General features: G+C 40.9%; 1 protein-coding gene across 4 annotated transcripts in view; it reads left to right on the plus strand.

Annotated features, from left to right (window-relative positions):
- Positions 1–12,640, plus strand: part of TP53BP2 (tumor protein p53 binding protein 2) — a 135,581-nt gene that overhangs the window by 112,390 nt on the left and 10,551 nt on the right. For all 4 annotated transcript variants that reach the window (XM_019716049.2, XM_019716050.2, XM_074316943.1 and 1 more), the window contains 9 exons: positions 2,447–2,548; positions 4,430–4,604; positions 5,272–5,453; positions 5,823–5,987; positions 6,366–6,594; positions 7,838–7,945; positions 8,283–8,431; positions 9,136–9,598; positions 10,787–11,562. In XM_019716049.2, coding sequence (XP_019571608.2) covers positions 2,447–2,548; positions 4,430–4,604; positions 5,272–5,453; positions 5,823–5,987; positions 6,366–6,594; positions 7,838–7,945; positions 8,283–8,431; positions 9,136–9,598; positions 10,787–11,562 — 2,349 coding nt within the window. The remainder of the gene's footprint in view (positions 1–2,446; positions 2,549–4,429; positions 4,605–5,271; positions 5,454–5,822; positions 5,988–6,365; positions 6,595–7,837; positions 7,946–8,282; positions 8,432–9,135; positions 9,599–10,786; positions 11,563–12,640) is intronic.

Consider the following 12,640-nt stretch of genomic DNA (forward strand, 5'->3'; position numbering starts at 1 on the left):
ATACAGGATGACGAGAATGGTCTTAGCCATTAACAGGAGTTGAGTGCATCTTGACACACTATGTCTTTCCCCCTCAATGGGTATTTTTGTTTGTTTATTGAAGTATAATCGACATACAATAAACTCTACACATTTCAAGTACACAGGTTGAGACATTTTGACATAATGTAGACACTGGTGAAACCATCACCATAAAACCAAGATAATGAAAATGCCCATCACCCACAAAAGTTTCCTTGTGGCCTTTTGTTATCCTTCCCTTCTTGCCTCCCTCCCCATCCACAAGGAACCACCAGCCAATTCACTTTCTGTCACTATAAATTGTTGTATTTTCTGGAATTTTCCATAAGTGGAATCATCCAGTATAGTATGTACTCTCTTTGTCTGAATTCACTCAGCATAATTATTTTGAGATTCAGCCATTTTGTTGTGTATATCAATAGTTAATTCCTTTTTATTGTTGAGAGGTATTTCATTGCCTGGATATCCTACAGTTTGTTTATGCACTCAGCTGTTGATGGACATTTGGGTTGTTTACAGTTTTGGGCTACTCCATATCAAGCTGCTGTGAATGTTGGTGTACAAGACTGTGTGGACAAGTGCTTTTATTTCTCTTGAGTAAATACTGATGGTATGTTCACTTTTTAAGAAGTTGCCAAAATGTTCCAAAGTGATTGTTTTATTTTGCATTGCCACCAAAATTCCAGTTTTTCCATCTTTGCCAATATTTGCTATGGTCGATCCTTTTAATTTTGGCTGTCTAGTAGGTGTGTAGTGGTATTACATAGTGGTTATAATTTATATTTCTCCAATCGCTAACAATATTGGGTATCTTTTCATGTGTTTGTTCGCCTTTTGTGTATCTTCTTTTGTGAAGTATTCAGTTCTTTTGTCCATTTTTTCTATTTTTTGTCCCCTTCTTTTGCTCATTTTATTCTTTATTTGGCTTTTTTGCTTTCTTATTCCTGAATTTGAGAGTTCTTTACATATTCTGGATCCAAGTCTTTGATTAGATATATGATTTGAAAATATTTTTTCCAGCCTGCCCCTTATTTTTAATTTTGATAAAGTATAATTGGTCAGTTTAGAAGTTTTGCAGTTTTAAGTTTTACACTGAAGTTTATGATCCATTTTGAGTTAACATTTGCATGCGGTGTGAGAATTAAAGTTCTTTTTTTGTATGTGGATGTCCAGTTGTACAAGCTGTATTTGTTGAAAAGACTATTCTTTCTCCACTCAATTGCCTCTGCACCTTTGTCTAAAATCAATTGCCCCACGTATGTGTGGGTCTATTTTTGTCCTCTTCTGTTCCATTCATCTGTGTCTCTCTCTTGATGTCAATACCACACTGTATTGGTTACTGAAACATTGTAAGTCTTGAAGTCAGGTAGTGTATTCCAACTTTATCCTTTTCAAAGTTGTTTTGGCTATTCTAGGTCCTTTGTATTTCCCTATGGAATTTTAGAATTTGCTTGTCAATTTATACAAAAATCCTACTGGGATTTTGGTTAGGATTCTGTTGACTCCATAGATCAGTTTGGGAAGAATTGCCATCTTGACAATTTGTGAATTCCAGTGTATATCTCTCCATTTATTTAGGTTGTCTTTCTCTCAGCAGTGTTTTGAAATTTTCAATGTGTAGGCCTTGCACATCTTCTGTTAAATTTATTCCTAAGTACTTAGTTTTTTTTATGCCATTGTAAATGATATTTTTAAATTATTTTTCCAATTTCTGGTTTTGCTAATATATAGAAATATAGTTGTGCTATTTTGCTACTTAATGTATTAGTTCTGGTAGCATTTTTAGATTCCGTAGTATTTTCTTCATAGATGATTATGTTGTCTGTAAGTTAAAGACAGTTTAATTTCTTCCTTTCCAATCTGGATACAATTTATTTCTTTTTCTTGTTCTGTTTCACTGGTGAGAACCTCTAGGACCATGTTGAATAGATATTTGATAGTGGGCATCTTGCTTTTTGTGCCTGATGATCCAATGTGTCTTGAATTTTTTTTTAATGCTAGTATCATATTTTTAAAGGTTGTTCTGATGACTGTATTTTGGGTTTACTGCCAGTGCCCCAATATCCTGTTTAATATGATCAAACACTACTTTCCTAATATAAATTAACTATAGAACAAGGTAATTCTAAATTGTTCCATTTATGTCACTATTGAAAGTATTTAATTTTAAATTTACCACTTAAAAGTGTGTATGTTAGTAATATGGTCTGTATATTAGTAGTATGTTTTACATCTTAATAAGTCAATGTTGGGGGGTATTAATACACAAATTAACGCTCTCTTTAATGTTACGAAAGAAAAATGGCTAAATAATTTTGTCATGTTAGTCCAAGTGAAGCTTATAAATAATATAAATAGGCCTCTGAGGGAGAAATCTCTGTGAGCATTTTACAGTAAGTGGATTGGTTGTGTTTTTTATTTGTAGGTTAATAGTCCTAGGATGGATCTGACTCTGGCAGAACTTCAGGAAATGGCATCTCGCCAGCAGCAACAGATTGAGGCCCAGCAGCAGATGCTGGCTACTAAGGTAATGTCTTGTTTTAAAAGCCCTAGCAGGCCACCACTGTTGGTGTATGCGCAGAGCTGTTTACTTTCTGCCCTCATTATTAAGCCACTCACCTCACAGGTAGGAGCGGATGCTCTCAACCCAGAAGCCACCTGCTGTGGGGTGCTTTCTTCTCTTAGCTACAGCATTTTGTAGAAGCCCTTAAATCATGTTAGTTGTTCAAGATCTTCCTGACCCCTGATTCTGATCAAATAAACCAAGCTGTGGCGGGTAGCAGAGGACTTACTCTGGGCTAAGCTTATCTTGAATCGTGGCTACAGCAAGAGAAACTTTAAAGTCTGCTAATACTAGCACCTGTCCCCTTCTACTGCTTGGCACCGATAACAAGCTGCTTGCCTTTACTTGGGGACATTTTCCACCCACAAACTAATACTTATCCTGGCCTTGAACAAGGAAAATAGAAGAAGCCTTTCCATGACTGTCAAAACCAATCTGATCACTGCTGCTTCTGCCAGCCATAGGCTTCTAGTCTAAACCAGATGTCATCGAACTTTCATTGTAAGTATTAGAGTAAATATTGTAGGCTTTGCAGGCTGTGCTGCCTCAGCTCTGCAGGTGTAGAGGGAAAGTAGTCATAGACAGTAGGTTAATGAATGGATGTGGCTGTTCCAGTAAAACTGTACTTAACAAGCATAGCCAGCTGATTTCACCTGCTGGCCGTCGTCTGCCAGCCCCTGATCTAAGCGCTCAGGATCTGCGACTGACCAGCCCTTCAGTGACCATAAGTTCGCTGACGCTGGGGTCGACAGTTGATGGTTAGACATGGCGCGGTACCCAGCAGGACTCTGAAGCCTGGCCAGGGTTCTCCGCATGCACTGTGCCTTCTGTGCAACACCTCCTAGGCTTCCTCTGCACCCACACACCGACTTTTCCAAATCGTGTGTGTCATTGCTTCTCACACTTGGATATGCATGCGAATCACCTGGGAGTCTTGTTCAAAGTGCAGGATCTGACTCAGTAAGTGTGGGTTGGGGGCTGAGTTTGCATTTCTCCCAAGCTCCCAGGGGATGTTGCTGCACGTTCCTTGAGTAGTAAGGACACGAATTCGAATAGAAAGATTGATTGTTAGCAGAGGAAATCGCTAGCCCCAGATCCTTATTCTGAAACGATTTCTGTATTACTTATATGTTTTAGGCATATTAATCTGAGAAGTGTATCCTTTATTATAAATTGTGTGGGCTCTATTACTCAGTTTTAAATTGTTTAATATAATAGAAATAAAATTTTAAGTTGCATACTTGAGTTTTCGAAAGGCGTTAAAGTAGTTTTGCCTCTTTTCTAAGTGTATTTTATTGAGTATATACTAACTATGTAAGGTACAAAGATATTTACATTTCACATTTCATTTAATCCTCACTATCATCCATGTTATAGATGAAGAAACAGACTTGTATACTCGGTGAGGTTATGTAATTTGCCCAGTCTCATAGCTAGTAAGTGGCAGTGCTTGGGTTTGAATCCAAATTTGACTCTAACGCTTTTCATTTAACAACTCTCTTAGACTGCCTCCCATCTCTCCCTGAGCTCCTTTTTAAAATTGTATCCACAGTTCATGAAAACTAGTTCAAGGTTCACGGCTTGCTTGCTACATGAGAACCACTTGGATTTAAAACACTGGTTCCTGGATCTTACCCCCAGGAGATTCTGGGGTTGGGGCCGGGAGTGTGTTTTTAACAAGCTTCCAAGGTGGTTCTGGTGGCTGTGTAACAGGACAGATGGTGAGACCCAGACAGTGTGACACGTGCATCTCAGTGTCGGCATCTCACATCATGGTTAGATTATTTGGGGGTCAGTAGTACCCCTGTTTGAAACAATATGCCTGATGATGGCTTTTATCTTTAGGAGCAGCGCTTAAAGTTTCTGAAACAGCAAGACCAGCGTCAGCAGCAACAGGCTGCAGAGCAGGAGAAGCTTAAGAGGCTAAAAGAAATAGCTGAGAATCAGGAAGCTAAGCTGAAAAAAGTGAGAGCGCTTAAAGGCCACGTGGAACAAAAGAGACTAAGCAATGGGAAGCTTGGTGAGTTGTTCCCCGTCCGTTTTCTTCAGCCCTAGAGTCTGCACGTTAAACTCGGTGCATGAGAACACAGCGGCGTGGGAAGTTTAGATCCATTTCTAGTAAGTGAGAAGCATCCGATGAGACCTTGTACATACATAACTGTAAAGTGATGTTTTGGAAAGAATAATTCACTGTACTTTTGATGCTGCTGAACCAAATTCAGCTGTTGAATGGTTCAAGGTTCCGAAGTTACCTGTGGAACATGTACTAGTCATTTATTTTCTTGAAACATTTTTTGACTGAAAATTAAATGAAAGCAAGGATGATTATTCATATAATAGCTCCATCTATTACAAGACCATTTAAATTAAAATTTCAGTGGCTTAATAGTTCCATCTAACACTATAAAATTGAGATGAAAAATTCTAAAGAAATTAATGGAGTTTAATGTTGAATTATGTTCTTAATACAAATCATGCTAAAGATACGTCCAGAATGAGGCACAGGAATTTAGAGATGTCTCTGTTGATTTCAGTTGCTCGTGAAAGAAATAAGTTGGCTCTAGGACATTTCTGGGAAGTTTCTCTACTTTTCATTAGAAAGTTAATTGTAAAACCTGGTTGCCTGGGAAGTGGTCCATTCTTGTTTTTCTTTTCGACTCCCGTTGCTTTTCTCCTTTTCATTCTAGTGGAGGAAATTGAACAGATGAATAATTTGTTCCAGCAAAAACAGAGGGAACTCGTTCTGGCTGTGTCCAAAGTAGAGGAGCTTACGAGACAGCTGGAGATGCTCAAGAACGGCAGGATTGACGGTCACCACGACAACCAGTCTGCGGTGGCCGAGCTCGATCGCCTCTACAAGGAACTGCAGGTAGACTGCCCACTGCTTGTGATTACAGGCGACCCCCCTCTCCAGGAAGAGTTGTCCACAGAAGTGGCAGGAAGTGCTGGATTTCTGGCTCTTTTCCTTGAAGAGCCAGAAAGGAAGGGGAGGAAGACCTAAACCCCAGAGAATCCAGAATAAACTTGATAGCACCACACAGGAAACCTGAGGCCTTCCTCATAACCACAGCCCGTGGTCTGACACTTAAATTTAAACCATGAGATGAGCAGTGTGGACGGGCGGAGGGGGCCTCAAGCGTTCAGAAATCATATAATAGTTCACCAAGTGATTATGTGTTTGAGAAATTGTTCTTCCTACTCCTTGGCTACTTTTTTTGTTTCCCCCCATTTTATTCAGTTAAGAAACAAATTGAATCAAGAGCAGAATGCCAAACTGCAACAACAGAGGGAGTGTTTGAATAGGCGCAATTCAGAGGTGGCAGTCATGGACAAGCGTGTGAATGAGCTGAGGGACCGGCTGTGGAAGAAGAAGGCGGCGCTGCAGCAAAAAGAAAATCTTTCCGTAAGTGGGCTGTCCTGTAACCGGCCGAGGAGGAGGGGAAAGATGACCAGCCCAGTGAGGTCAGTTGTCATCGCGGCTTCTTCAGAATCATTATTCAGTGCGCCCTCAGAGAGAGACCGGGCTACTGCTCCTCAAAAGACAGTCCGCTCTTCTTTCACTTGTTAATGCCGTTCCCTGTGTAGCTCTGCTTCTAACAAGTGTGGGTGAGAGTTCCTGGTGCAGTGCTTTGGTTTGGGGAGGTTTCTTGTAGACTCTAGGGCTGGATCCTGGAAGAGCTAATTTTTCCACATTATAAGAATTTCCTGGCCTGTTCTGAGTGTGATCCAATCCGACTTACAGTTGACTTGTAATACTAAAGGACCTGTGCTTTTTCCTAAGGTCTCACCTGATGGACATCTGCCTCAGCAAGGGCTGTCAGCACCAAGCCGCGTGGCTGCCGTCGGGCCCTACATCCAGTCGTCCACTATGCCACGGATGCCCCCCAGGCCTGACCTTCTGGTGAAGCCAGCTCTGCCAGATGGTCCCTTGGCCATGCAGCCTGCAGAGGGGCCCATGAAAGTACACACACTACCCAACATGAGATCCGGGGCCGCTTCCCAAACTAAAGGTAAAACCAAGTCATTTTCAAGTCTTCACAGCTTAATTCCTCCCATCCTCACTCTTGTTTTTCCCTAGGTTTGAGTTTTGAAAGAATGTCCTCCTATCCCCTGTTCATATTTACGTTCTAAGAATCTTGTAGTCTTCACTAGTGCAATGATGTTTCTTAATCCTAAATAATACAGTTCTGTTCAGGAAATGAAATAGAATAGAATATTTTTTCAAATCTGAAAATTATTTTGAATTCCCTCTTGTGAATAAGGAAATTTTGATCTGAGGTTAGTAACTTGAGAACTTTCCTTTTGGTGTAAAAACACCATATATGTGGTTAGTGGTGTCACTTTTGCAGAGCGTGAAGTGGTGAATCCTTTCTGTTGATAAATGGTGTTTCTGTTCATACGTGCTTATGCATGAGAATTTGCCTGTTGGTAATTTTTAGAATAAATCTTGTTGGGAAATAAAATGAGAATCACAGAGGCGCCGGCAAGTGATCTTGTATTCTGTGTAGTTCTGAGACACGTGGGGAGGTGCGAGCCAGCGTTTTGTAATACGAGGAGGAAAGGAAGGGAGAACTGTAGGAAAATCAGGGTGAAAACATTCTTTAATGACCTTATCATTCTGACCCCGGGAGGAAAACATAATAGCCAGTATTGTCTCTTTTCTATAACTACTGTCATGTGCCCAAAATAACTAACTTTACAGTTATTTATTATTTTGCCATAAATTACCACCGTGAAGCAATAGTGCCACCTAATCTGGGTCTTATTGTAGGAAGAGTTACTTTTGTTTCTATCAGGAACAGTTAAAGCTATGGCTTTGAAACCTAAATATCAGTGTAGAAAAAAACCGAGTACACTGATTTGTTAGACTGTGGTTCAAGTCCTGGGTTAAAATCTGCTTTTTTGCCTTTTTGTGGTGCATGCGTCCTTGTCGTGTCATTATGGAAGACACACCTCTGAGTCCGCGGTCTGCTAAGTTGGAAATCGTTTTCTAGGTGTGAAGAGTGATGTATCCTTGCTGGTTCAAGCAGACTTTCTGTTTACCACAATTAATTTTAAATTGTTTGAGTCGGGGGTGGGAAAGTCTACAGGTGGAATTATAAAATCTAATATTTTCTAAATAAGTTTATTGGGATTGTTGTGAGTCTAAAATTTAAAGCTGTGTTTAGAGATTAAACTTCTTAGCAGCCAAACGAACCATCAAAAATCTCTTTAGAAGGCTGGGCTATTTTTAGGTGTTTTTCTGCATTCTAGGCTCTAAAATCCATCCACTTGGCCCTGATTGGAGTCCAAATGCAGAGTTTTTCCCGAGCCACGCCTCTGCTTCTGCACTGAAAAGCTCTGGGAATGCTGCAGACCAAGGTGAGGTTCATTTTTGCTGCTCCGGAACTTTCTATTTTGGCCATCTAAAAGGTGCTGTGTGTTCTTTTTTAGGTAGTTTATTTTCTAGTGTGTTTAAACTCTGGACAGTATTTATTTCCAGAACACTGTCATTTAGCCAGGGATTAAGGTAGTACCAGCATTGTAGTGTTTGGGTTATTTTTTAATTAACTTAATTTAAACATAGGAAAGTATTCCATGGGTACAGAGTTTCAAAGAGATGGTGAGGAGAGAGAAACTTATGCATGAATAAGAAATTTTATCTCCAACAGTTTGACTATCAGTGTGATTTTGTTTTATTTTTTTCTGTCTTCTTCAGCTGACGATGGGGAGGTTCCGCTGAGGGAGAAGGAGAAGAAAGTCCGTCCCTTTTCAATGTTTGACACAGTCGACCAGTCTGCTGCCCCACCTTCCTTTGGGGCTCTGAGGAAAAACCAGAGCAGTGAAGATATTTTGCGGGATGCTCAGGTACTTCAGACAGGCCCCGTTTTGAACTTTAATGGTAATTCTAAATGCGTTTTTTAAAAGAGAGAAAGTATTACATGAGGGAGAGCAGGAAAAACCAAACTATATCTGGAAGGTTAGGAAATATAAGAGTGTTCTGTTATTTCCAGTTCCGTTGTCTGTCTGTCTGTGGTGTCACAGGATTTTGGAAGATGACTGACATGCTTCCTTCTGGGTCATATTTCGTGTGATTCTCTAAAAAATATGAGTGCCTTGGAGAACATTGTGTTTGTGCTGTTCATTTACTTTGTCTCTTCAAAATTTGGAGCTGAGGTTACATGAAACGATTTGATGGTGAATCTTCTAGCTGTTAGGATCCCAACCTTTGACAACCAGATTCTAGCTACGTGCTTCAGGATAAGGGTTTGTTACCATAGTGGCCTAGGTTGCATGAAGCTCTGATGAACAAGAATGGTTTTCCATTATTGACACCATCTGTGACTATGTAAGGGCAGAAGTTTTCAGGTGGGCAGTTAGAGTTGCCAAAGGAGGCAGTCGTACAGGGCAGGCACTGGAGTGCATTACCAAAGTCCCTTGTTAAATTCAGATTTAAAACTTCTCAATGATTTAAAAATGTAGAGCTAGTATTATCTGAAACATCCTGTGTGCCCAGTTATACAGAACTTTTATTGGCTTTGTGTGTGTGTATGTGTGTGTATGTCTTACAGGCTGCAAATAAAAATGTGGCGAAAGTACCACCTCCTGTTCCATCAAAACCCAAGCAGGTTAATTTGCCTTATTTTGGACAAACGAATCAGTCACCATCCGACATGAAGCCAGATGGAAACCCTCAGCAATTGTCAGCAGCTGTTGCATCCGTAGGACATAAACCCAAAACAGCAGGGCAGCCACAGAGGGCCCTGCTGTCCCCCGGCGTCCTTTCTGTCGGCCAAGACCAAACTCTTCTTCCAGGTTCTAAGCAAGAAAGTCCACCTGCTGCCGCTGTCCGGCCTTTCACTCCTCAGCCTTCCAAAGACGCCCTTCTTCCCCACTTCAGGAAGCCCCAGACTGTGGCAGCCAGCTCAATCTACTCTATGTACACACAGCATCAGGCTCCCGGAAAAAACTTCCAGCAGGCCGTGCAGAGTGCGCTGACCAAGACACAGTCCAGAGGGCCACACTTTTCGAGTGGTAAGGTTCTCAGTCTTGTTTTCACCTGCGTAGGTGACGTGTGGAACTCCTACACCAGAGCTGTCGTCTGTCAGGGAGCCAAATGACTTGTCCCTATTTGACCCAGGCTTTTGTTCTGAGAGTTTTGTTTCATTGTGGCTTCTCTTCTTAAGTGGGAGTTTAAACTTAAGTTTCTGCGAAACGTCAGCTACTGCAGTAGGCACTGATGGTAACAGATGAATAAAATGTAATGCTATGAAAATGAGACGAGTCAAATTGACGGATAAAACCTACAGGAAAGACACCGCTTTCTGCGTTGTGATTACCTGTGGGCGTCTGTTTCCCTCTCACCCACGAGCTCCTTCAGAGCCGAGAACTCAGGGATAACCCTCTCTGCTGAATTTTAAGTTGCTCTAATGAGAGCACAGCCACTAGTTAAATATAAAAACATAAAGAGATTACTTTGTTTTAAACATATGTAATCCGGTCATTTGCTGGGCTCTTTCTAAGAGTCATTTGTTAGTTTATAGGCTTGGAATAAAATTCACTGTGTTTTGATTGAAGGCAAATGGCTTTCTAGTCATGAAATAAGCATGTAATTGTGGTCTAAAGTGTCATAATTAGACTGCAAAGAATTAATATATATGCTACATTGTACTCTTTTCATTGGTCTCAGTGAAAACTAATATGATAATTTGGGAATTAGATACTTTTGATACAATCAGAATGTTAAAGGGATTAGTTTTGGTAAATATAAGTGATTCTTAGTAATTTTGTAAGCCAAATACCATTTCTCACATGGATTTACTCTTGAAAATTATGAAAGATGGGCTAGTGTGTATTTAGTTTTAACCTGGGCATATGAAAGGATTACCAAGTTTCATTGATTCTGAATTCCTTCTACATTTTGATATTTTAAATTTGGAGACTATAGTCAGTTGTTCCTTACAATTATAATTGGCAGCATTTTCTTATTGGTACATAAAATAATGATGCGTGTTCCAATCTGGGGGTTTTGATTCTTTAATAAGTTTATGATGCAAAGATGGAAGCCTTGCTTTGTCATTTGTTATAAAAAATTAGTTGTAGTGGAGGGCTTTATGTAGTAAATACGAAATTAGAAGAGGCTTTAATTCTGTTAGCTGTGTCTGCTACCTGCCAGTTTTGCGTAGTTCATCCTAATGAGTGCTCTTCTTCTCTTTCCATTAGTATATGGCAAGCCGGTGGTGGCTGCTGCCCAAAATCAGCAGCAGCATCCCGACAACATCTACTCCAGTAGCCAGGGCCCACCCGGCAGTCCGGAACCGGAAACAGAGCCCGTTTCTTCAATTCAGGAGAACCACGAAAATGAAAGAATTCCTCGACCGCTCAGCCCAACCAAATTACTGCCTTTCTTATCGAACCCTTACCGAAACCAGAGCGATGCTGACTTAGAAGCCCTACGAAAGAAACTGTCGAACGCACCAAGGCCACTAAAAAAACGGAGCTCTATTACAGAGCCAGAGGGTCCTAATGGGCCGAATATTCAGAAGCTTTTGTATCAGCGGACCACCATTGCTGCCATGGAGACCATCTCTGTGCCATCATACCCACTCAAGTCGACCTCAGGGACTGCCAGCTCAGAAAGCCCAGTGGAAATCCAGAATCCATATTTACATGCGGAGCCAGAGAAGGAGGTAGTGTCTCTGCTTCCTGAGCCAGTATCCGCAGAGGAAGCCGGGAATGGCAGTACAGAGAATGGTGACATGCCAGCTGCTTCTCCGGGCCTTGATTATGTGTCTGAAGGAGTCCCAGACAGCAGCCCCAATTTCCAGAATAGTGTGGAAGAACCAAACCCAGAGGCTCCCCACCTGCTTGACGTGTACCTGGAGGAATACCCCCCATACCCACCACCGCCATACCCATCGGGGGAACCAGAGGGGCCAGGAGAAGACTCCGGGAGCATGCGTCCACCTGAAATCACCGGGCAGGGGTCTCTGCCTCCTGTGAGTAATGTGGTACCTCGTGATCGTTCGGGAGCCTTGTCACACTTCTGGGTGGTTGACTGTCAGAACTCAGTGAAACCCTGGCAAACACTTAGGGCCATTTGCAAAAGGTGTGTGTTTAAGCTGCATGTGGTAGTGAAGGTGCTATACAGTTTGCCTTGTGTTGTATAATTCCCTTGGCACACAGTGGAGCTTTGAAAATGTTTTCAAAATTCACTATGTTTAGTATAAAGAACATGTTTGTGTTTTCGGGAGAACCCTTCTTTGTGTGTGAAGGGAACAGTTTTATTCTTGTACCTGTAAATACCACATTTGCTCTTTCTTACCTAGCTGATGTCACATACTAGGGAAGCAACACTCGACTGGGCATGAGAAGACCGGGATTTGGAACTTCCGTCCCTAGTTTAGTTCTGTGAACCCAGGCAGATGGTTCAGCTTCTCTCATTGCTGATATCACTCTTTCAAACTTTTCTTTTTCTAGCAGTGAAATTTATTTTTAATGTAATATTTACCTGGAACCTCAAACTCCCAACACAGAGAAAATTGGAAGGGTTCTGGATAAAATGAGGGCAAGGTGGGGTGGACATCTACTTAGCCTCTTTCTTCCCTTCAACATAGTGTGAAATCTCTGGGTAGCATAATAACCCCGAAGCTTTGTAAGTTATCTTGAAGCTTTGTATGTTTTGATTTGGGCATGTCTCCCACACTCTTTCCAAATATTAAGCTTTTATTTGGAAGTTTATCATATCACTTTGAAATAGATGAGAAAAGATAAAAATCCCAGATTGTCTTTAAAGAAAGTCAGTTTTTTCAGAGTTCAATTTGAAGTCATTTCATTTCAGTGGGATGTTACACTCTGAACTTTTTAAACCTGGTCAAAAGCAAAACAGCATATTATAAGAATTTTTGGAAAAGTGCTTTATATGTTTGATGCTTTATTACATCTTTTAGATGTGTTAGTATTCAAAGATAAGGATTATCCAAAGTTGTTTTAGCTACTGGTTACAGTAAACATTTGCTTTAAAGTTTTATTTAGTAAACACTGGATTCTAGGAAAAAATGTTTTAAGGTAGAGGTT

This window comes from Rhinolophus sinicus, linkage group LG12, assembly GCF_036562045.2.
Source record: "Rhinolophus sinicus isolate RSC01 linkage group LG12, ASM3656204v1, whole genome shotgun sequence".
NCBI lineage: Eukaryota > Metazoa > Chordata > Mammalia > Chiroptera > Rhinolophidae > Rhinolophus > Rhinolophus sinicus.